Source organism: Cryptomeria japonica, chromosome 9 (genome assembly GCF_030272615.1).
Source record: "Cryptomeria japonica chromosome 9, Sugi_1.0, whole genome shotgun sequence".
In the NCBI taxonomy this organism is placed as follows: Eukaryota; Viridiplantae; Streptophyta; class Pinopsida; order Cupressales; family Cupressaceae; genus Cryptomeria; species Cryptomeria japonica.
The window spans coordinates 217,908,058-217,934,270 of NC_081413.1; the positions used below are offsets into that span (position 1 = coordinate 217,908,058).

The window sequence follows — 26,213 nt, forward strand, 5'->3', positions numbered from 1 at the left end:
CCACAACTCCCACATTATGGAAGATGGGAGAGATATCCATAATCCTTCAAAGAGACAACCTCGCCTAAGGAGAGGCCAGGCTTTGAGCATCCTAGAGATGGTATGGGGGAAGGCAGCAGACCACTCTAGTTTCTTGGTGAACCAGACCCAATATTGGTAAGCAAAGGGACAATTGAGGAGGAGATGGTTGGTGTCTTCTTCATCCGCCTCACATAGAGGACATCTACTAGGACCCTCATACCCCATTCTCCTAAATTTGTCCGTAGTTAAGAGCTTGTTTAGAATCGCAAGCCAGGAGAAGATACCGGCCTTAGGCAGGCAGTGTCTATCCCAATAGAGTTTCAAGGGAAGCTCAGACTTAGGTCTTATATAAGCTTTGGATATATGAGAGTACCCATCCTTGGAGTTATATTCCCCACTTAAGGAGCCATCCCATACAAGCTTATCCTTATGATGGCCAAAGGCTATGTTCCTTGACCTGAGAATTGCCATGCCATGAGTTGACTTTTATCACTTGAGGGAATATCCTCATTATCCCTCTCGATCCATTGCCATCCAACCCCTTCCGTTGAGGGGGAGATATAGTTTTTTAACAGGGATCCTCTATGTGATTCAAGGAGGATATGGGTGGCACCAAAGTCATAAATGTTCTCGATTGCCTTATACCCACTCCATGAATCAGACCAAAAAAGGGCTTTATCCCCGGTCCCTAGGTTCCAAGTAAGTGTGTTTGAAATAATACTCCTGCAATCCAGCAAGAAATTCCATAAGCAGGAACCTCTGGGAGGGTTGATTTCTCTGAAGATTTGGATAGGGTTGCCTCCATTGAGGTATTTATGGTGCAACAGCCTTGCCCATTTGAGGTGGGGGTTTCTGAACATTCTCCAGACCAACTTGGCACCCAGGGCTCTTCCCTGATCACGGAGGTTTTTAATGCCAACCCCTCCTTCTTTAGGTATGCATATCTTGTCCCAAGACGAGTGATATTTTCCGGTCTTCATTGGCACCTTGCCAAAAGAATGTTCTGAGATGCTTGTTGAGTTCAGCCTGTTTGTTAGAAGATAGATGTTGACAGGAGAGCTGGAAAATGGGCATAGCTGACAAAACCGATCTGACTAAGGTTGCCCTACCTGTAGATGACAGTCATCTTCCTTTCCAGGTATTAATCCTAGACTTGATTTTACCCACCAAGTTGTCCCACAATTTAGAAGATCTCCTTCCCTTATCAAGGGGGATGCCTAGATATTTGCAAGGGAGGGTCCCCTGACTGATCTCCAGGACTTTGCAGATCTCCACCCCTAATGTAGGGTCTATGTTGAACATAAAAACTACCGACTTTTCCAGATCGACCTCTTGACTTGAAGCTAACATATAGGAATTGAGGATGCCTTTGAAGGCGCTCGCCTCCTTGGTGCTTCCTTGACCAAAAAGCATCGTATCATCAACAAATTGCTGGTGGGTAAAGTAGGGGAGGCCACTGGTGATAGGGATTACTTGGATCCCTCCCTCCTCTTCAACCTTAGAGATGGACCTCCCTAGGGCTTCTGCCATGATGATGAAGAGGAAAGGGGACATAGGATCACCTTGTCTAAGCCCTCTCGAGCTGTTGAAGAAACCTTCCGGAGTACCATTAACCATAACAGAGAATTTAAGGGTGGAGATACATTCAAAAATTAGGCTGATCCAGAATTTGGAAAACCCGAATGCCTCCAAACATTTACATAAGAAGCGCCAACAACTTTGTGATAAGCTTTACTTATATCCAATTTGACTAGCATGCTTGGGGCATTATTGAGCTGGACCAAATGAATAGCTTCTTGGGCTATTATTACCCCTTCATAGATTGATCTATCCGCTACAAAACCAGTTTGTTCTTCGCTAATGATGATGGGGAGAAGATTCTGAAGTCTAGCTGCGAAAGTTTTGGTTAGGAGTTTATAAAGGGTGTTGCATAGGGCTATAGGTCTGAAGTCATTGAAGCTATTTGGTTTCTCTTTTTTGGGGATTAGAGCTAGGAAGGTATTGTTGATCTCCTTGAGAATCTTTCTTGAGTTCCTAACACCCTCTAAGGCTTCCGTGATCTCTGTCCCCGTAAAACCCTAGCATTTTTGAAAAAAGCTGGTGGGGAAGCCATTTGGGCTCGGAGCCTTATCCGGATTCATCTTCATAAGGACGGATTTAACCTCCTCCTTAGAGAATTTCTTTAACAAGCACTTATTGTGGTCATCATTAATGAGTTTTGGGAGATTCTTGATAATATTGAGTTGGCCTCTTAGGTTGGAGCCCTCAGTATTGTTTAGGATATTATCAAAGGACTTTACTGCCTTAGAGGCAACATCATCCAGTTCAGACAGGATGGAGCCTTGGCAATTCTTTATACTAGAAATTCGATTAACCCATCTCCTCTGCTTGGTACTATTGTGAAGAACTTGGTATTACGGTCCCCATCATTCAACCAAGTCTCCCTAGATTTTTGTCTCCAGAAGATCTCTTCATTTGACAGAATCTTTTCATACTCAGAGAGTAGTGATTTTTCCTTAAGGAAGAGATGTTCATCCATCCCCCTCTCCAAAACTTTAGTGTTAACATCCTTAAGATCATTTTCTATTAAGAGTTTTTTATTGAAAATATTACCAAAATTTATCCTATTCCACTCCAAGAGCTTCCTTTTGATAAGCTTTAACTTGTTTGCCATAATAAACATCTTCGATCCTGAGAACACAGAGCCTCTCCACCATTTTTCAATTAGGTTTATAATGTTATCATCTCTGAACCACATGCTTTCAAATTTGAAGGGGCAGTTTCTAGGGGAGTGGTCTGACAATAAGTTAAGTTGAAGTGGAAAGTGGTCAGAGCCTGATAAAGGGAGAGGCTCTGCTTCCATGGTGTAATTGAGCTCCGAGAGCCCCCCATGGATAAAGAACCTATCCAATTTCTCTGCGATGTTACAGAAACCTATCCTTCTATTGTTCCAAGTAAAGGCATTCTCTGCCGTCTGGATTTCGAGCAGGGAATTCCTATTGATCCAATGATTGAAATCTGCAGCCGCTGGAGGGAGTTTGATACTGCCTCCTCTTTTGTCTTCTATCTTAGTGATGGCATTGAAGTCTCCACCAATGATACAGACTTCGTTCGGGTGACTTCTGAGGAAAGCCTCAAGTTCCATCCACACCCGAGCCTTGTCCCTATTTTGGATAGGACTGTAAACGTTGATCAAATTAAATCTTAGCTTGTTTTTATAGCTTGCTACTGCTCCTTCTATCCAATTTTGCTTAATCTCTAGTGGTGAAAACGAGATAAATCTAGAGTCCCAGATGATTGCTAAACCTCTTGAGGCCCCCATAGCAAGGGAATGCTTCAGCTGTCGGAAGCCTAGTTTTTTCTCAAAAAGGACGATCTCAGAGTTCATTTTAGTTTCTTGGATTAAAATTATGTTTGGTTTTGATTCAGAGATGCAGCGCCTTAAGATGCGCTGTTTGTTAGGGGCATTCAGACCCCTAACATTCCATGTTATGATTTTCATGGCTCTGTGGGGAGGAACTTCCCCTCCCCTGCATTGAAAAGAGATGAAATTTTAGGCTGACCCCTCGCTTCCCCATCCTTAGCTCTTAGTTCAGCAAGGGATCTTCTGCCTCTTCTCTTAAAGAGCTTGGTGCAATTAGGAGAGACCTTGCTCTCTTCAGAGATGTGAATGCCTAGAGTGTTTGGATTATCATTTTCTAAATTGTCCAGTGCTATAAAGAGTTTTTCTGTTTCTAAGTCGACTCTGGCATTTTCCACTAGATTTTTTACATAGAGTTCCCTTTGTCTTTCCAATTCCTCAGCATCACAGACCTCATCTACAAGTTGTTCCATTAGGTCGTTTACTACTTCTTCCCCTACAAAATTGGCAATGATGTTAATTTCCTTAGCTACTCGATCATTCTCAGATTCTGCAATTGTTTCAGAGTCATTCTTCAGGGGTGGAGGACGATCCTTTGCCTCCTCACTCTTCATTTGAGGCTTGAGAGGTTGGTTGACCCTGCCTAGAAGCCATTCCCAATAACGGGGAGCAGCGATCCATCTCCACCAATTGCACAAAGGAGGTAAGTTTTCACTATTGGGGGAGACCTCGAGGGACTCAACATCTTTGGTGGAATGTGAAAACCAAAAGATGTATTTTTAACTAGTCCTGGCTGATCCTTCTGAGGGGGCAACTCACTAATCTTGCCATCTTCCAGGTCTAGATCCCTGATCATTGAATCAACTACAGGTGGAATGCTCATAGCTGGCAATGGGGGAAGAAGGGAACGAGGGGTCTTGAAGAGGGAGCTATTGGGATAGGATTGAGGACATCGGTTCTCTGAAGGATCAAAGGTGTGATGTTTAGGGTAAATTTTAGCCTCTAGGTCTTCTATAGTAAAACCCCCTCCTACCAAAAATCTGAGTGAGGCGCCCTCACACTTGGGAAACGATCCAGGGTGAGGCATATCAGAAGAGAGTTTCCTTGGGATATTGTCTTCGATGGGGCCATTATAAAAGGATAATTCTAGGGTTAGACTATAATTATCACATTTCAGTGTAATGGGCTCTAAAGTTTTAATGTTGATATTCATGTTAACGATAAGAATCTGATTAAAGAAGCTGAGGGCTGTTTTTTTAACTTCTACAAATTTACCAATTTTATTGCCTATAATTCTTAAAAAATAATTATTTCGCAATTCTACTGCTAATTTTTAAAGTGAAATTGCTCTATTAAGTATGCAAGAATTTAATCGAGATGGGAGAGAGAGGGGTTGCCATTCCCAACCCGAAACCCTTGTATGTTAATATGTCCCCATGCAACAATCTACTTCTCAAACCCTGATTACCGCATTCAATAGCAAGGAAATTATCAGGAAGGATGTCGATTTTTACCTGGTTATTGAAAAAAGAAGACAACCAGTTAGCGATTTGCTCTGACGGGGTCCCCTAGCCCTTCCATCGGGCAAAGATCATGCGCTCATTGCAATGCATTTGATACCTGGATTGTGTTTGGGTATCAATTTCAATGACCGACCCTCCTGAAGTAGCTGGAGGATTCGTAGGTGAGTCCGTCTTAGGATGCTTGACGTCCTTTGTATTTTGATGATTCATGATAGAATGGCGACCTTGGGTTTCCTTACCCTTTGTTAATTTTTTCGAGGAGTTTCGTGTAGGGAAAATATTTCGAACACTGGAGCTATTTGGATGGTTAGGTTTTACAAAACCCTCCTCCCAACAATGATTGGAATTCCGGTTGTAGCAGTTTGGTTGCCCGAATACCCGTTTATTTCTGTGACTCACCATCTACCAGTCTCGATCCCAACCTTCGTAGGGAAGGGGGGGAGCCCTATCCATTTCAGTCAAAGCATATTTTGTTTTTGCAAAGAAGGCCTCTTGTTCGTGGGTCCGTGAAACAGTCATACCAAGTTCCTCAGCCCGAGAGTTGTTTGCCAAAATAGAGAAGCGATTTGCAAAGCCCTAGTGAATACCTCGCGGCAGTTTTGAACGCTCAAAAATGGTTGTCGATGCTTTGCATCGATTTTTCGCATGTAGAGCCATCTTTTTAGAATTTTTTTTTTTAACTTTATTCATATCATAGATTGCTATTATTATTATATAATTACTATATTATTATTAATATTTATATAATTATTAAAATTCTGCATAAGAATATTATCGGGCTTCATATATTAAGCATTCATATTAAGCACATCCCCATGCATACCACTCAGAACAACGATGTCACTGCTTGTAACTTAATAACAAAGCTGATCTGATCTGATCGATGGCTGCCAGATATTCTATATTTCCCCTAACTGATTCTAATTCCTATAAATACATCTTACGCGACCCTTCACTAAGAGTTATGTTTCAAACACATCTCAAAAATTGCTAATCACCTGGTTTGTCTTAACAAATGTCAATTGGACCCCAATCGGTTTAGTTATATCTTTGACAAATCACATTTAATTAAATCTATGAATGATTTGTAACCCGATCTCTATGTTTATATAACCCAATCAATGTTAATGAATCGGTATGTTCAGATTATCGGTTTTGGCAGTCATTCATTACTTAATATGAATTGGACTTTGTTTATTTTTGGACTTCATATTCGAAACCTTTTGCAGACTTAGTAAATTTGCTATGCATTGAAGTCGATCATTGGTATTTATGTTTTCTCTAATATATATTGCTGCGTATATATTAATGGTATGAAGTCGGCAATATTGCTGATAACCAAAATCACTGTCTTCATTATATGTAAATTATGTTTATAATATAATATTAATTTATTATTATTTTTATTTGAATATTTCAAAAATATTATTAGTAATAAATATTAATAAATATATATTAATTAAATAATAATATTTAATAAATTTCAAATAATCATTTGTTGGTAATTATTATATTAATTAATAATAATAATTGCTTTATTTAGGATATATATAACGATCAAGGAGGGGACATGACAAAGGTGTGTGTGGTTTTGAAGGTCTTCATTTGGGCTTGGTGGTGGGGGCTTCGCCCCTCAACCTCGTGCTAGGGGCATTGCCCCCGAACCTTGCGAGGGGTCTTGCCCCTTGACCCTGTTGGGGTGTTGTCCCCAAACCCCTATCAAACTATAAGTCTAAGCAAGTAAAAGGCCAATGATGAATCATGCTCATAAAATCTACAAAATACATAACCATTGTTGCAAATCACCGCATCTTCATAGTCAAAGCCACAATCAAAGATTATCTTGTGTCATACATTGGACAACTTGTTTAGTATACAAGGACTGACATAGGCAAAGTTGGCATGCTACACTCATTGTATTGTTGAATACAAGTTAAGTCATAGTTGGCAAGAATTGCCATTTTCATAATGCAAAAATGAATCAATCATGCCCTATACAGACAACTCATAGAACAATCCCATCTATTAGTATCCTAGCTAAGGTCAAATTAGAACATAACCATTTATCCTATCCTAGCTAAGGTCATACTAGAACATAACCATTTATCCTTTCATTTAACTATTCCTTTTTGTTAATGAGCTTGATAACAAAACATACATTTTTGAAGGCTTGAAGGAAACTTTAATAATAAATTTCATTTAACCATTTATCCTTCTTTCATATCCTGACATTCTCTAAACATCTTGATGATGGATCATAGAGTGTGATCCAAAACATTGATGCAAAAAAAGTCTCACAATCAAATCCAGAAAACAGCTATACATATTATTATGGATTGTGGAAATCTGATAATTTTAATAAATTTCTCACTTGAATATACACACCAATCATTGAGATGCAAGCAAATATGATGGCTGCATCATCTTCCAGGACCTATCTCAGATGCCAACGCATGACTTGTGAGTTTTGTAGACATTTGACAATATTTATATATCTAAATGTGTTATTTCCTTCAGCTAAAATTTGCATTTATACTTATGTGATCGATGTATACTTGTGTATGTAATCAAAGTAGCTTCTATTTGATGAGGTTATTGTGTCTTTAAGGTTTATTTATTGAAGGTCGCATGAAACAAGTCTTTAATCCTTAAAAATCTCTGAATTTCTTGGGTTTTTCAATTTGCTGGGCCTGGGTGGCGAGTCCAGGTCTGAGTAAAAAATTAGCTTGCCGAGTCTGAGTCTTGTAACATTGGTTTAGAGACCTGAATAAAAATTTATATACGTGTCCCGTTCCTTGTTATAACATTTCATGGTAATTGACAACCAGGTGCTCATTGTCTCTTCTTTCTATTGTGGGTTGAGGTTTTGTCGTTGCAGGAATAATAGGTCTTGAGAGAAGCATTTTAGTTGGAAGCTAAGTTGCATGAGACTTGGATATGGGTACGGTCTTTGAAACAAAAATGCCATTGGGATCAGGAATTCCAAGATGCTTGAAAGATGTAATTGGAAACCAAGCTATAAAATTGTATAGCTGTGTTTTGTTCATATCTACAATCATTTAACTATAAGATCTCATCATTTCCTCTGCACCTAGAAGAAGTTGCACCAAATACCTCTAGCAAATGGGAAAATTACTATTTAGTGGGTTGTGTTACTTTCTTAGTCCCTGCCAGTGAAGTTTTTGTGGTTTGACCAAGTAGGATGTGACATGCTCATGGAGAGTGGTTTGAGTTTGAACATTGAACAAGGTATGCTTTGGTCAAATGGGGTTGAAAGTCAAGAATAGTAGCCTTTAGACATAGGGGTGCAACTGAATCGTCCAAGCGTGCAAGATTATAAAGCTTGACTTGGATACTATTTACCACATCATGGATGCCAATGTGAGCTAGAAGATCCAAAATAGAAGGCACTAGGATGATGGCTTGGATGATGGTTTATGCTATATTATTTCCTTCCTTATCGGTGAAGCTGATGAAAGTAAGATATCATTCACAGTGACTAACATGCTTTATGATATATCCTCACCTAGGGGAAGGGTACTGTTGTGAGGTATTCACACATCGCCCCATTGCAAATGGGGACCCCCACTTTTTGCTTCTTTCTAGGATGGTGTTTGAGTCCTTAACTATTAGCCTTTGCATTAGAGGGGTATAGGTGGTCAAGAAGCCAGGAGTCAGATGGATAGCCTTGTGTGAAGTGAGTGAGTTTGTAAGGTCTAGATACCATGAGAGTCAATCATGAGTGAAGAAGGATTGCTAGTTAGAGGGTCACTTCAATTGCTCCTCTTGAGAAGTGAACTTCACTTCATGTGCACCCCTTGTGGAGCGAACTTCTTGCACTTCTCCGACGGAGCGAAAAATCATCCTAAGACTACATGATTTTTATTGCACGATGCATCAAAGTTGAGAAAGAGAGCGAACTTCATGTTTTGGAGTAGGAGAGCGAAATTCATGTATAAAGGTAGTGGAGCGAATTTCTTTCATATGAAGATGTGAGAGCATTTACCTTGAGCTGATTCGATAGGCGCTTTTATTTTCATAGGCGCTTTTATTTTCATTCTTTCCTTTAACCAATCAGAAATCATAGGCTGCTCAATACCTTCTTCTTGATTACTTTCCTCACGTGGAATATCCTGAACTGCTCGAAGAGCGGAAATCATTCCCTCTTAAAATTCCTCATCCAGAATATCCATCTCATTTTCTGACTCAAGTATCTCCGTGTTTGTTTGAGATGGAGGCTCTTGATCCTCCTCCTGGATTGATTCCACATTTCCCACATGGATTTGGGAAGGAATCTTTATTTCAGATATTGAATCATCCTCAATAGTTAATACATTGTTCACATTCCTAGATTTGGCAGAATGGGATGGCTATGACCTCTGTTTCTTTTGAGCAGTTTTCTCATTCATAATATTCTTCCCTTGAATTAATGCTTTCAATTGGCCCTACACTTTGAGCCTTCAACTGCTTCCTTTCTTTTCCTTGAATTAATGCTTTCAATTGGCCCTACACTTTGAGACACTCCTTCATTTGAAGAATATGACTCTACTACGCCCTTCAAGTTATAAGTGAGAGTCATATTCTTTCGCTTTAGCTCTTGGACTTGTTGATCAACCCACCATTGTGAATACTTGACAACTGGCCACATCAAGGTGGCTAAATCTGCGAGTTCTAGTTCCGACCATCTCACAGGAGGAAGAGGCCTATTCTCATCAAAGCGTGGCTGAGTGGACTCTCCATCATCCTCTAGCTGGTCAGGTACACATAAAAGCTTAGTTGTTCTGATCAAACTTACAGGTAATCTGGACCATAGTCTTTTCTTGACATCAAATTTGTCTGTAGCATTGCCCAAAAGTCCTCGAGATCCACTCTATGGCTGTACTTCTCTCCATTCACCAATCCAATGTGATTGTGGCGATCAAAGTTAGCTTTGGAACGGTAGAAAACGAATGGATACCACTGCATCTCAACACTTTCAGCTGCTTGTGCCGAGGGGCAGGACTCCAACATATTTCCAATAAAGAACGGAAAGGAAATGGCAATCTTCTTCTTTGTTCTTTGGAAGCCTTCATATGTCTCCAATTGCCTAATAACTTCAAGCAAGATCATTCTGTTGGTGGGATCAATCGGAAGCCGGTAAGGACATCCGGTAAATCCCTGGACTCTGACATATGTGAATCTTATATACTGGATAAACCAAGATCCATACTTGCTTATCAAGCTCTTGGCCTCCTGAGTGAGCCTTTGATGAGTTCCTCCCTGCATAATCCTAGTGATGTACATTAGAAATGCATCATTCACCTGTTTGAAGTGAGCCTTCTCGCTAAGTTGCAGCTGTGGATAACAGTCATAGGCTTTGAATTTGTTCTCGCCATTACCTACTATGCCTTTGCAAATCAGCCCTGTATATCTGTAGTTCCTTGCCAGTAGTTAAATAATATAGGAGCTCATGTAAAAGGATTTTTGTCTTTTCCAAATTTCTCAACTATTCATCTAGGTTGTTGCTGATTATCCGAGACCAATTGAGCATTTTGACACCTGAGGTTATCTCATCAATAAATTAGTACATCCAAGTTTCAAATGGCACACCCTGAGGGCTGCCCATAACTCTGTTCAACAATAAAATGATGTCCCCATAATCCTCCTTGAAGTCAGTGTGAAGCAACTTCTTTGGCACCTTCTTGAGGGTGGGCCTTGGTTTTTCCAGCCACAGCTTATTGATAGTTGTCGTGCAAGGCTCAAGCTGGTCCTCATAAATTCTTTTGGTTTCCTCCTTGGTTTTGAATGAAGCTCGGTTGTAAATCCCGAATGCTTCCTAGATGGCTAATTCTCCGAGATAAGCCAACACTCCCGTCCGGCGCAATGATTTGCCTTTCTTGGACATTATAATGCATGGCACATTCAACTATTAGCTCAGCACGTTCCACAGTTGATGGGAATCCAGCTGCCTGGACAAGGCCATTTCTCATCACTTGTCGAGCAATTGGTGTGGGTAAGAGTCCATTCTGCCCATATACATTCTTCTTTTAATATCCTTGAAGTCTACGTGTCCAAGGTTGGTGTCTCCAACCTTTTTCCACTTGGAATTGATTTTGGATTCATGCTGCAACCCTTTGCTGGTGAACTTCATCCGGACTTTTCTCGAGAGTCCTCCTCGAGTGGTCATCCTAAGAAAACATGGATAATTAACATTATTTTCAAGGAAACTTAAAGTTTAACCCTGATTTTTGACCTTTTGCCTTCGAATTTCATGTTCAGCCTGTCATAAGATTAAAAATCTGTGAAAAAGCAGACTGTAGAAGTGAAAGAAATTTGTCCGACTTGGTAAAATTCATGAAATACATGCCTAGGACAGAAAAAGAACAAAGAAATCAGTCAAAAATTTGGATTTTTGAACTTCTGAAATTTACTTTTGACTGATTTTGGTGAAAATCTGTCCTTCTGAAAATTCTTGATAAATTCTGGCCTTTACTCAGAAGATTCACTTTATCCTTTGAAAATCCTTCTTTCGAAACTCCACCTTTCATAACCTTGAGAGAGAGCTTTTCAATTTTCAAGCTTGAAGAAGAATGAAGTGAAAATGACAAGTTGAATTGATATAAGGCTGAAGAAATTCGATCCTTTTGGCAACTTCATGTTTTTTTAGAGATTCATCGAACCTAGTCTCTTTCATTTCCTCCAAAATGGCAACTTAATCTTCTTTGAAAGATTTTGAAAGAAAGTTTCTATTTTCACTTATGGCGCCACTTCATACTTAGCTAAAATATCTTCTCTCTGTCCATGTAAGTGAATGAGTTGGCAAGGAATCTTCTAGATTCTTCTTGTATTTGAAAATTTTCTTAGTGTTGGGCAAATTTTGAAAAATAATTCCGAGTGTTGACTAAAATTTTGAAATCCTCTCTAAGTTTTTGAATGAACTTCTTTGACTTTCCAAACTTGGCTAAACTCCCATTCATGGCGGACTTGCCATGTGTTGTGCCATTTCCTCATGTTCTTGTCGGATTTAACCCTTTGTCATGCCATTCAACTTCCTCTTCTTGGCAGACTTGCTTATATGTTAGGCCAAATTGTGCCTTATGCCGGGCGGAGTTTAGCTTTGGCGGACTTCACCATAAGTTGGACGTTTTACTTGCTTTTCCAAGGCGAACTTCATCAGCTTCATGCCATTTTGGGCGGAGTTTGCACCACTTGTGCCATTTTGTGCTTTAGAGGTGGCGAACTTTACTCTTGGCAAGACATTTCCTTATTTTGCCATAGTGGACTTGGGGTGACATCATGCCATTCTTGCTCATTGCTTGGGCAGAGTTCATTGTTTTCATGCCACTTTCCTTTGGATCTTGGGCGGACTTCACCATTGGCCAGCCAAACTTGGGCGGACTTTGCCATGCTTTGGACAATCTTTTGGGGGGCGGGACTTTGACATGGCTAACTCCCCTTGGGCGGACTTAGCTCCATGGCAAGCCATTTTCACTTTCTACCTTGGGCAGACTTCACCTTTGGTTGGACATTTTTACCACATGCCAAGGCGGACTTCATGATTGGCCATTTTTGACCAAGTGCCAAGGCGGACTTCACTTGGCTTCAGACATTTTTAACTTTTGCCATGGCGAACTTTGCCATTTGCCCAAGACATTGTCTTTTTGTCAAGGCAGGAATTGTGATGGCCTGAGACATGGCCCTCTCCACAGCAAAAAAGAAGGCGGAAAAGTTGTTTCCCAGATTGGTCCCAAAGTGCCAAAAATAAAATAAAAAGCAGAATCCTACAAAAATAGGAAAGTGTCAGAATTGACCCTAAGCAGCTGCATTTTCGTCCTTCGGGCCTTCCAAGCACTTTGATGATGTCTAGACATTGTTTTGAGCATGATTTCTTTGACTGACCTGGATGACCTCTCAAAAACTTCAACTCCAAACTTTTAAAGATTGGTGGCTATGAACCCTAAAAAGCAAAAACTGGGGGTCCCGGGGTGATGTGTGAAAAGGTCACAACACACACCTAACTCAAAACAACATTATAATGTTTTTATGAAAGCTGTAGAATGAAAAGCACACGGAAAATATTGAGAGGTGGGGGGGGGTTTGAATTAGTATTTTAAACTTTTAAAAGACGTGAAACCTCATAAGATATAGAGAAAGCAAACATCAAGATGCATACACAAAATTTCACGTGGAAAACCCTTTTGGATAAAAAAACACAGTACACAATAGCTTTCATTAACAAAATGAGCAGCAACCCAAAATACAAAAGTGAGCACCAACTCCCCTTGAAGCACTAACATCAATTAGCTGAAGCACCTACTTCAGTATTTTTCATACTCAAAAATTACTGAAACTTTTGAAAGATCTTCACATTATACATTCAAAAAACTCTTATCATATTCACATATGCAGCTCCATTAAGTATCTCTCAAATATAAGCTCCTCATTCTGAAAATAATTCCAGACTTCTTACAAACTATGCTCGATCCTTCTCTGTATTGCACTTAGCACAATCATATCTTATGCACCTTTTATTCACTTGATTGTATACTACTTATATTCACAGTTTGCGTGATGCATGTATATCGTACAGTGTGAGCATATACCCAACTCAAAAAATAACGCCAAAAAAAGAAACCAAGAAGACTGCTGTGACAGAAGTCTCACAACCCACAATGCTAATGAAAGAAAATCCTGATGACACGTTCTTTCAGCTAATAAAGGTCAGTGTTTTATAAAGTGCTCAGAACGAATCACGACTCCTTTTTGAAACACAACCCATAATCCTTTTAACACAAAAAGATGTTACCAAAAGGAAATGAAGCCGCCACACCTAATAGAGAGAATAAATTAATGAACCCACAACCGCCAGGCTTTGATTTCTAACGCCATTCAGAAGACGAGAATATATGGAATGAAGGCATATTAAATCTGGCTGCCATATGCCAAAGACAATCGTTGCCCATAAATAAGCTAATCATGCCTATTTTAACCGACTTGCCTTGAAGAATCCACCTTCAACCGATGACATGGCAAATGATTTGACTTGGCAAGAGAAACTTACAGCAAGTAGGTGACTTGGACAAGCAGCCAGCTCAAGCTGACAACCATGTAGCTCAAACACATAGACAAGTAGCTGAACCAGACAACCAGGTTGCTCAACTAGACAACAAAGTAGCTCAACCAAACAGCCAAGTAGCTCAACCAAACAACCAAGAAGCTCAACAAACAATTGAAGAAGATCCAATGAATAATCAGCAGCTTGAAAAACATCTCATTCCAATTCTTTTCGAGAACGCCAAACATAGTTCCTTATTACTTTGAGTAATCCTCTAAAATTTACACAACCTTGATCATCATCCTTTGACATCAATGACAAAATATCCAACATAGAACACCTAGCCCAACAATATCCTCATCAGGGCAAGTGGTTAATTAGTTATAAGATTCATTATAAATATTCCCTCATCTAGTGTAGAAACTAGGAGCCATGTGGTTCGTTGCATCTCAAGGAGGGATGAATGATCTGGAAAACATTTGAAGTCACCCAATGGGCAGTTTTGGAATTTGGTGACACAGATATTGAATTGTGATCATTGGACCGTGCTTAAGCTATGGTTTAACCCTGAAAGCTTAGCTTTCTAATATATATACAAAATTTGAATTTTGAGTAACATGCTAGGATTTGTGATCTCAACAAGTCAGGGAACCAATATTACAGGACTCAAAATGCTTTTCAATTTTGGAAAGAGTTTGTTTTTATTTGACTATCCTTTTTAAGTTTTCAAGACACAAGGAACTACCATATGTGCTGACTTTTCAGTTCTCAACAAGAACTCTAGTTCACTAGTTTAGCAAGATTTCTATTACTTGTATTGTACAGCTATATAATACGTTAATAACTAGATTTGAAGAATGTAATCAAAGTAGAAGGTATAGATCCCTCCTAAAGGGTTTTTGCCTAATTTGCATAGGTTCTTATTTGTTGTAAGAATATACTGTTTATCTATCCTGTTTTGTTTGAATTTTTTCCAGTTGCTGCATATAATACTTCAAGTTCCTCAACTAATTAATAGTCCCCCAAATTACTGACTTAATTTTGATCATGTGTTATAAGCATTCATGCATATATCTTATTTAATGCATTTAATATTTATTTAAGAAGTAAATATATTACTCAAAGGCAACTCAGAAGTCAGTCTATCTAACCAAAACAGTCAGTTTCTCCCAATCCATAATTATTAGGAGACAAGGATTGGTTCTAGTAGAGGAGATGGGGATGGGCACTAGTACACCATTTTCAGGATAAGTTGGAGATGAAAAAAATAAAAGAATATATGCATGTATGTATCTATGTGTGTGTGTGTGTGTGCGTGTGCGCGCGCGACTTTAAAGAATATAAAATATTGAAATGCATAAAACTACAAATTTTACATTTAAAAGTATTGAATTATATGTTAACAAAATCAAAGATTTATTAAATTGATATTTGATTGGAATAATGTAAAAAAAAATATTTTAAACCATAATCACTTGGAGATGGCAGGTAGAGACTAGGAGGGAATTCTCTTATTTTTAAAAATATGGTATGGGGTTTTTCGGAGATTTCTATATTTTCAATCAATTGATAAAACTTCATTACATGTACATGCTAATGTTTATTAGTGTTTCTCTTTGTACCAGAGTTGAAAAACTAAAACTTGATAATAACTTGGCTGACCCAAATATTTTTTAAAAAACTCAGTCTTGATAAAAACTCAGGTAAAAATTTGGCAACTTTTCCAAACGTTAAAAAACATATAACATTTGTTAAAAATTTCTATAAAAACATGCATACTACTGAATTTAGGGAACATATTACTAATTTCCTTCCTATATAGATTAAAATTAGAGTTAAACACACAGGATAGGCCAAAAGCTGAGTTCAATGCCTATCAACTTCAAGTTTTAATATAAATTAAAATTACAAATTATAGTTTGAATGCCTCATAACTCTGTAAATTTCTTCGACATCTAAAGCTCAAAATGAATGGTCTTGCAGCAGCAATATCATTCTCAACAAAAGCATGTTGTGAATGTGATAAAGCCCCAATTGATGGCTTGCCTTCTCCCTTCTAAAATGCTGCCACTTCTGCTTGCCATTTAGCTGCTTCCCTATCCAGATCAGCCGTATCATCATTAGTAATCAATGGTTCCACATTGTCAGAACAAAACATTCAGTATGAAGGTACTGAAAAAGAAGAAGAAAGAATGCAATTAAAAACCTGGCAATAACTTTTGCAAAATTTTCAAACATTAAAAAACGCAAATTTGTAAAAGAATTATTCAAATCTATGCATAGTACTGAATTTAGGGAACATATTACTAATTTTCTTTATATATAGATCAAAAGTAGAGTTCAGTACACAAAAATGAGTTCAATACACATCATATTCAAGCTTTAATATAAATGAAAGTTTCTGTAAAATTTCTTTTACAATTGTTAGAAACTCAAAAAATGCTAGCACTATGTAGGTGTCCTCAAACTGGATGGTCTTGCTGTAGCTTCTTGTTGAGGAACAATATCATCTTCAATAGGAGCATTCTCTGAATGCAATGAACCTCCTACTGATGGCTTGCCTTCTCCCTCCTCATATGCTGCCACTTCCATTGCCTCGCTCTCCAAATCAGCCATATCATCCTTAGTTATCAATGGTTCCACATTTTCAGCACAAAACATTCAGAGTGGAGGCATAATAATAAAAACACACAAGAAAAACTGGACCTGTGTTATAGTTATACGGAAGAGTTATTTGTAGTTGTCATCTAAGAAGGTTTTGTGTTGCATAATATATTTGTTACACAACAATTCTAAGTTGCTGCATAACAATTTTTCAGATCTTGCATGATAATCCTCTGTTTCTGCATAATAAGTTTTCTATTGCTACAGTTGTTGGGCAAGAAGTCTGTCACAAACATAGTTAAAGTTTTCAGCGTGTGGAATTAGTTCTTAGAATTTTCAACATTGAAGGTTTTTTGTAATTTTCAGGGCACACCTATTCAAAGGCTGATAGTTAGATTGTTAATATTTTTCATTTTTTACATACAAAGGAATGGAGCCCTATTCCACAATTAACGTACCAATTTTTTTTGGTAAATAGAAAACAAAACAAAAACAAAGTGAAAAACCCTAGCAGTCTAGCACAAGCAATTAGAATGAAGGCGCACAAAAAAATACAACATTTTGAATGAAGGCACACCAAAACAAACAATATTTCAAATGAAGGCAGGAAAACACAAATAAAAAAAACTGGAAATGTGTTAGAGTTACATTCTGCTGAGTAAGAGCCAAATAATAGCTGAAATGAGCACTCAAATACCTGCAAACTCTTCCCAAATGCTTGCAAGCTCTTCCGTTGCTACTGCTAAAAAGACAGTTAAACTTGAAAATGACGGAGAATTGTTTTTTTTGGGCTGAACACTGCTATCCATGTATGACTCCATATGTAAATAATAAGTTTATGCTGAGTTATTGGTGATTTTTTCTTGAGTTGGAAGTGAGTTTCTAAGAAAAACTAGGGCCAATTTGATCTACAACTTTTGCATCTATGCTTTGTATTGTCACCTCTTAGATATTTGATGAGAAAATTTTCTTCTTAAAAAGAATTTGTAAATATTTATGTTAAAAATGGAAAAGTACGACTTTATTTGTGTATTCCTTTAGTTTTTCTAACTTTTGTCAGCCATGTAATGTCCCCTTTTGGGATTTCCTATATTTTGCCCTAGAATTACCAAAAAGGTATGAAGTATATTTAGGAAATGCAAATTGCCAATCGTTAAATATTGATTTAGATCTCATCACTTGAAAATATATAAGCCTGCTGACTATTCTTATTAATTCTGAAACTGATTGTTTCTTCCTTGATTGCGTTTGATGTATAAGTACTTCTACTCTTCTTTGATTGCCTAATTCCTTTTACACTTTCATACTATATTGAGGAGATTCATCTCTTTGAAAAGAGAGACCCATTTTAAGGATCATATCTCCTCATCGCTTGCCTTATTTTCAAATCAGGTCTGCATTTCTGATTATAGATTAAATATGCTTCCTCTAATTCTCTTCCTCTTTTCTCCTCCTCTCTAATTGAATTTGTCCTCCTGCTTATATCTTCAAGTGAGGAGGAATCACACCTCTTCATCATGTCTGCCCTTTGCAATGGTCACAACCTTCATAATTATCACCTTTTGAAAGAGTCACAACCCTTCATTATTTCTGCCCTTTTCAGATAATCACTTCCTTATTTCCTTCCCATTCCTTCTTCCATTTGCCTTTCCTTAATTCCTATGCCTCATTCTTTTTTTCCCTTCCTCCTTGTCCTCTTTCAAATGAACTTTTCTCCCTTCTAGGAGTCACAACTCTTTATAACCTGTCTCTTGTCTTTTCATTAAACTTAATCAACTTGTAATTATTGTATATTATACTTTATTGTCTATTTATTTATATTTTAATTTAATTATTATTATTTATTATTAGATCCTATTTCAAAAAAGGGACATTATAGTCCACACCGCCCAAAATTGCTGGTCCTCAAGCAATGATCATGAGTGTTTCAAGACGATTCCCAATATGAAATGGCTTTGGAAGCACACATGGAATAAACTTTCCGTAAACACATCAAACATGATGCAAAGCATATTCAAGACATAAGACATACATTAGGAAGGCACATACACACGTGTAGTAACCATGCTGGAAACACATCAGGTATGAACCAAACACAGAGCATGCACATAAAAACACAAAGTATACATATGAATATATGCAGACACGGAGCATACACATAAATACTCAAAGTGTGCACATGAATATATGCAAACACAAAGTATACACACAAACACGTGTTGTTAGATCCCTTCTTTTTTTTCGAGCCAAAAAGTGGGCCTAACCCCATTTGCTGCTCATAATCTATTTTGACCTATAAAGTGGGCCTAACCCTATTTACTTTTCATAATCTATTTTGAGCCAGAAAGTGGGCCTAACCCCAATTTTCTGCTCATAATCCATTTTGAGCCAGACAGTGGGCCTAGCCCCATCCTTGTGCCCACAATCCATTTTGTGCCAGAAAGTGGGCCTAACTCCATCCTTCCATCCATAATCCATTTTGAGCCAGAACGTGGGCCTTGTTGATGGATAGCTTCGGTTGAATCCTACAGGGCCGACTTTGCCATCAAATGTGTGAAGGGCCTAATTGGCCTTGCACATTTAATATGTTCGATTCCTCATTTCTGTCCTTTGTAATGAAACGACTTGTTAATAAAAACACAACTAATAAGCGGCCACCTTGGACGTCGTGACCTTTGGCATGAGACGTGCTATTGGAAAGTCATGTTGATTAATATCATAGCCGACTTATGGATAAGTTGTGATTCTTGATTAAGACATAGTTGGATATATATAGATTGCCTCCTTCATTCTCCTTTGGCAATTCGTATACATACAGATCGGATCGTCTTCTCCTTTGACAGCAACAACGATATCCTTCAGCAGTTTGTGTTCCTCAAGCAGATCGACTTCATTCATTAGTGGTGTGCTCTCTTTCTCTAGGCGATTCATCCATCTAGAAGTTAGATCGAATAAGGATTGGTCTTCATTAAGCAGTCCTCACTTCTACAGCAGATCGAATTGGTTACAGCAGTCAAGGGTGAATCAATTACTTCAAAGAGTGAAGTGAATCATTGTAAAATTACTTGTCATACTTGGAATAATAAATTATACTTCATTGCTGGGTTTTTCACCTTCAAGAGGAAGGTTTTCCCAGTATAATATCTGTGCATTTGTGTGAATTATTGTGTTATCTAATCTGATCATAAAACTTAACAGGCCCAACTCCTGCCCATAATCCATTTTGAGTCCGAAAGTGGGCCTAATCCCATCCTTCTATACAATTTATTTTGAGCCAGAAAGTGGGCCTAACCCCATTCTTTACCCATAATCCATTTTGAGCCAAAAAGTGGGCCTAACCCCATCTGGCTGCTCTTAAGTCATTTAGAGTCAGAAAGTGGGCCTAACCCCATCTTACTGCTCCCATGTGTCATAAATTTGCTCCAATATGCTTCAAACATATGAAGTTGAGTTGTTCTTTCATTTCTTTCATTTGTGTGAATTATTGTGTTATCTAATCTGATCATAAAACTTAACAGGCCTAACTCCTGCCCATAATCCATTTTGAGTCCGAAAGTGGGCCTAATCCCATCCTTCTACACAATTTATTTTGAGCCAGAAAGTGGGCCTGACCCCATCCTTCTACCCATAATCCATTTTGAGCCAAAAAAGTGGGCCTAACCCCATCTGGCTGCTCATAAGTCATTTAGAGTCAGAAAGTGGGCCTAACCCCATCTTACTACTCCCATGTGTCATAAATTTGCTCCAATATGCTTCAAACATATGAAGTTGAGTTGTTCTTTCATTTCTTTCATCTGTGTGAATTATTGTGTTATCTAATTTGATCATAAAACTTAACAGGCCTAACTCCTGCCCACAATCCATTTTGAGTCCGAAAGTGGGCCTAATCCCATCCTTCTACACAATTTATTTTGAGCCAGAAAGTGGGCCTAACCCCATCCTTCTACCCATAATCCATTTTGAGCCAAAAAAGTGGGCCTAACCCCATCTGGCTGCTCATAAGTCATTTAGAGTCAGAAAGTGGGCCTAACCCCATCTTATTGCTCCCATGTGTCATAAATTTGCTCCAATATGCTTCAAACATATGAAGCTGAGTTGTTCCTCAATTCATTGCCCATTTGTTCACTCATTGTGTTATTGGTGGATGTAAGTTTCTTCCTTTCTCTTTCCAAATCCCTTTGAGCCCTTTGGCTAGTTTGCATCAACTATTCTTTGTCTCTCAATCTGGCAGGAACGGTGCTCTGATACCAATTGTAATGGCCCATTTTGGGATTTCCTATATTTTACCCTAGAATTCCCAAAAAAGGTATGAAGTATATTTAAGAAATGCAAATTGCCAATCTTTAAATCTTGATTTAGATCCCATCACTTGAAAATATATAACCTGTTGACTATTCTTATTAATTCTGAAACTGATTGTGTCTTCCTTGTTTGTGTTTGATGTGTGAGTACTTCTGCTCTTCTTCAATTGCCTAATTCCTTTTACACTTTCATACTACATTGAGGAGACACATCTCTTTGAAAAGAGACTGATTTTAAGGGTCATATCTCCTCATTGCTTGCCTTATCATTCAAATCAGATCTGCACTTCTGATTATAGATTACATCCTGCTTCCTCTCATTCTCTTCCTCTTTTCCCCCCCTCTCTAATTGTATTTGTCCTCCTGCTTATATCTTCAAGTGAGGAGGAGTCACACCTCTTCATCATGTCTGCCCTTTGCAATGGTCACAACCTTCAATATTATCACATTTTGAAAGAGTCACAACCCTTCATTATTTCTGCCCTTTTGAGATAATCACTTCCTTATTTCCTTCCTATTCCTTCTTCCATTTACCTTTCCTTAATTCTTATGCTCCATTCTTTTTTTCCCTTTCTCGTCCTCTTTCAAATGAACTTTTCTCCCTTTTATATCTCATGTTTGAGGGAGTCACAACTCTTCATAGCATGCCTCTTGACTTTTCATTAAACTTTATTAACTTGTCATTATAGTATATTATACTTTATTATTTATTTATTTATATTTTAATCTAATTATTATTATTTATTATTAAATCCTATTTCAGAAGAGGGACATTACAAGCCATATGTCAGCACTCTAAGAACACCTAATGTAATTTATATGATATATCTAGGAAACCTCTGTAGGAAGTTTCCCAATTTCCAAGGGGTGTTTGTAGGAGATGTATAATGATGCAAATAATTTTTATCTGAAGACACTTCATGTTTGGAGATGTCCATACATCTTTGAGGTGGACACATTTCTGGGACAGCAGAGGAGTACCAAAGGTCAGGATATGATTTTCTTGGTAACTGTGACTCGAATTAATTTCACATCGGCGTCAATTGCATTTCTTTTGCTGTTGCTATTATCACTTGTGGTATTTTGTCAATGGTTATAGTGTTATTTTTAAAATTATGTTTTCAAATTGATAGGCTTTGAAGTCTGAATTTGATTTTTGAAAATCAAGAGACTATGTGGTCTGAATATTGTGAGCAAAAATATAACAATTTTTGGGCAAGCATAAAATTATAGGAACTGGAGCAACCTGCAATAGTTGCTTTGAATCCCATTTTGTCTCAAGCTTGTACATGCTTTATTTGCATGGGTGTTTTTATGTTCTTTACATGAGTATTTTGCAGACCATTTTAGCTGCCATTTTAAACTGCTCAGTGTATTGTTATGATATAAAAATTTGCTCATAGTAGATTAAAGCAGCAGTTCCTTTGATTCATTTCTTGCTTAGGATTAACGTAATTATGGGGGATTTAAAGTTGCTTGTGTTTTTTATTGCTTTCTCAAGTTGCATGCTTGTATTAGCAGCAAAATTCATGGTTGTAATATTATATGAAACTTCTATGCTCTGTGTTTATGTATATATCTGCGGGAGTCTCCTTGGGAGACCGATTCTGCCAAATATGCAATTGACCTTCGGCCTTGCATATTTTTATATTGCCGATAAATACCTAAAATATGCGATCCCTTGATTACGTGCAAATAATATAATAAATATGTTTATTAAGGGGGCCAACTTTTGGGAAAGTCCGCCACCCTTAATGAAAGGACACATTGCTTTGAATGGAGTTAATCCAAGAGAGTCGACTCTTCATGGAGAGTCACCTTGCACGGGTATAAAGGAAGATAGATTGACTTCTCCTTGGGCATTGAATTATTCTTACATACAGCAGATCGAAGAACACTTACTCCAGCGATTTGTATATCAACCTTCAGCAGATCGAATAGACATATATCAGCATTCATCTACAACAGATTGAGAATTTATCAAGGAAGATCGAGTTCATTGCTGATCATACATCCTATATAGCAGATCGGATTTTTCTCTATAGCAAACTATTGTCATACATATATAGCTTCAAGTGTGAAGCAAATTCCTTGTAAAGTCTCTTGACATAACCGAGATAATAAAGGCATATTTCATTGCTGGGTTTTTCACCTTCAAGAGGAAGGTTTTCCCAGGGCAAATTCTGTACATTTGTGTTTGATTTACTGTCTACCTAATCTGATAATTAAAATTTAACACTGTGCTGGATTCTTATGGTACATGAAAGGATCATTTCAATTCTAAGATGAATACTTCTTTGGTGTCATCAATAAATTTCCATGTTCATTTTCTAATGTTTATTAGGTTGCAGTGTCTGTAAAAAGCTGTGGCAGTCTTTGTTTCAGTTTCTTTTGCTCTTACTGGAGAAGGTGTTTGAGATTCTTATTCCGTATTGTTTTGAAACAGCTCATGTGCAATTACTACACACTAAGACAGGATGGCTCAATGGGTTATATTCGATCATGGAGTTTGCAGGTATTGCATCTATAGTGGACATTTACATGATTTTGATTACGTAAATATGTATCAAAGAAATATATGGTTCCCTGTTTCTGAGTGTTGCCATTCTACTGCAGGGTTCATTGGATGGGAAGCATTGGACAGATTTGCGACAACATATAAATGATCAGACAATTTGCAGGCCTAGGCAGTTTGCATCATGGCCTATACATGGTGCCAATGCTTATCTTCCTTTCTGTTTTTTCAGAATTTTACTGACAGGGCCTACTACATCGACATCAAATCCATGGAATCTCTGCATTTGCTATCTAGAATTATATGGTTATTTCAAGTGATCATGGGGTTGTATCCTGTTGATCATGTTGGCAGCCTACTTATTGTCTCTAGGGCATTGATTCTACTTGTAGACAAATGGTTCTTGTGCTATTTGTAATCAGATTTTCATTTTACCATATAGAATAATTTGGAAATGCTCAAAGCTTGGGCAGATTGTTGCTCTTTCTTCTGTGCGGTCATTAGTGTCTCTGTTGCTGTAAATATAATACTAAGATGTTTTTCCAGCAATTGTAAAATTGTTGGTGATGGATTGCATAGTGTGCAACAATTTTATCATCAACATCAAGAATAACATTTGAGCATCTAGGAACGTGTGCCATGATGTAGTTGCTAGGTGAACTGAAAGTTATGTAATTTGTTTTAACTTTTCTTTTTAGACAGGGAAATTGGGTTATATATGGGGTTTATTGATTAATAATGCCTTTCAGTTAACTGTAAACTGCGATATATAGAATTCCACATTTAATGCTATTTGGAAAATTTATTGCTGCACTTGTTTTAAACCTATTGAACTATATTTTCTTTAGCCACATTAATCAAGATTGTTTGGCACCTGAAAAGATGCAACCGATTGAGGGATGTTGTATGCCAGAGGTACAGATCTGAGGGATGTAAGTCATCATTAACGTATGATTGCAAGTTAAAACATCTTTGATAAATGAGTTTTCCCATTTTTGGAAGCTAAATTGCACTCATGAGAAAATTCTGAAATGAATAGTGTTTACCCTGTCTGTACAAAGTACGTTGCAATTTTTAGTGTCTAATTGAAGATACTAATATTAAATTTGTGAGATGGAAGCAAAATATAATGCAGTGAAACACACAAGTTTGAAAGAACTGTGGGTTGTTTGCTAAACTGGTCACCATGGTCTTGTGAAGTTCCAGTAGCTTATTAAGTTTAAGAACTGGTAGTATGCTCAATGTGAAAACATGAGAAGTATTCAGTGAAGAAATGATAAAAGTAAATGTAATTTATGAAGGTTCCAGTATGTGGCAGACCAGCTCAAGTCATCCGCTAGTTTTTAGTTGAGGGCACTCTATGATGTAACACTTGTGAACAGCAGAACAAGGAGAAGGAAGGAACACAACATTAACGATAATTACAAGAAAGGCATTGCATAAATGGACACTCAAGAAGAATTAAAAGGCAAGGAAGACAAAGGGTGGATGATAATAACTATTACACCTTCAATGATGTATTGCAAAGCAAAGAAAATGAAAAAACTAGAATGTACATTTGACTGATAGACTGCTATAGGTACTACAGAGTAATTTGGTTCAAGGAAAGTCATTCAGTCCTTTCTTCGTGACATGAACTACTGATCTCAGTGGGCTAAATTTGAAAGGAAACTTGTGAATCCACTCATTTATGACCATAGCGAGCCACACAATGTCATCAATGGACCGTAGTCACTAATGTAAGATGTTTTATGCAATATCTTTACAAAACATGATACTTGCTCTGGAAGATGTTTCACTTAGAGGTTAGAATGACCATTTTCTTGATAACTGTAAGGACAGAGATTTTGTGAGATATAAATTCCTTTCATATTTTTACAAGGATCAAAGTGCTAATTTCTTGTTGTGTTGGATTAGAGGATTTGTATGGCTTGGACACATTGAATGGTTTTTGTGTTATCCTAGAAGAGATATGAGGACAAAGTAAGAGTATAGATTGAAATGATTGGCTAGAGTGTCATTTGTATAAGTCAAGGGCATTTTTGAAGGGTGTTGTGACGGTTTAACTGGTGGTACGTCAAGTGGGTTAAACTTCACAAGGTTGAATCTCTAAGCTTGTTTTAACAAATAAGATAATGAAGAGGTTGTAGCTACCAAAATGATCGAGGAGGTTGGAAAAGGTCCCTTGCTAGGACATGATGTAATTATATTCTAAATAATTTCAACCATGAGAACTTAGGTGAGGGTAGATGGTGATAATTTTTTGTTGCAATTGCGATTGTTTCATTTCTGAACATTCTTATATAAGTTTTCCTGGGTATTATTATGAAGTGTCTGTGTCCTTCAGCTCATAAAGATTGTCTATTTATGAAGTTCTATTGAAGTTTGTCTTTGTAGTTAAATTGTTCTATTCCCACTTTTTCCAAATCTTCATGCATGTTAATTATGAAGTGCCCTCCAAATTAGAGAAGAGAGGGAGGTGTTAACTATTGGTGAAATAGAAAATGGTACTTAAAATATTTCTTTTTTTATTCATTTTTAAGTTCAAACATTGTGAAAATAAGGGTAAGCAAAGGTTTTGAGATTATGATAGTTTAAGAGATTCTAAAGAGTAGTTGAGTTGGGGAAGCTGCCCCTATTGTTATTGAGGGCAAGAGATGTAAAACAGACTGAATTATGTTATTAATAAAATAAATTTCAAGGTGTTTTTGGATTATTCCAAGGATTAGTCTAATAATGAAGGTCGGGAATGTGGGTCGTTAAATTATTTTGTTGTTTATGTTAAGATAATATGAAATTTAATTGCAATTTTCATTTCTAATGTTGGATCTCTTAACATATTATAATGTGTGTT

At 37.5% G+C, this 26,213-nt stretch overlaps 1 protein-coding gene across 2 annotated transcripts in view; it reads left to right on the forward strand.

Annotated features, from left to right (window-relative positions):
• LOC131044596 (BTB/POZ domain-containing protein At2g30600) overlaps positions 1-24,074 on the forward strand; it is a 35,099-nt gene extending 11,025 nt beyond the window's left edge. For both annotated transcript variants that reach the window (XM_057977952.2, XM_057977951.2), the window contains exons 11-12: positions 23,291-23,359; positions 23,461-24,074. In XM_057977952.2, the coding sequence (XP_057833935.2) occupies positions 23,291-23,359; positions 23,461-23,510 (119 nt within the window). In that variant the 3' untranslated portion in view covers positions 23,511-24,074. The remainder of the gene's footprint in view (positions 1-23,290; positions 23,360-23,460) is intronic.
• Positions 24,075-26,213: the final 2,139 nt, after the last annotated feature.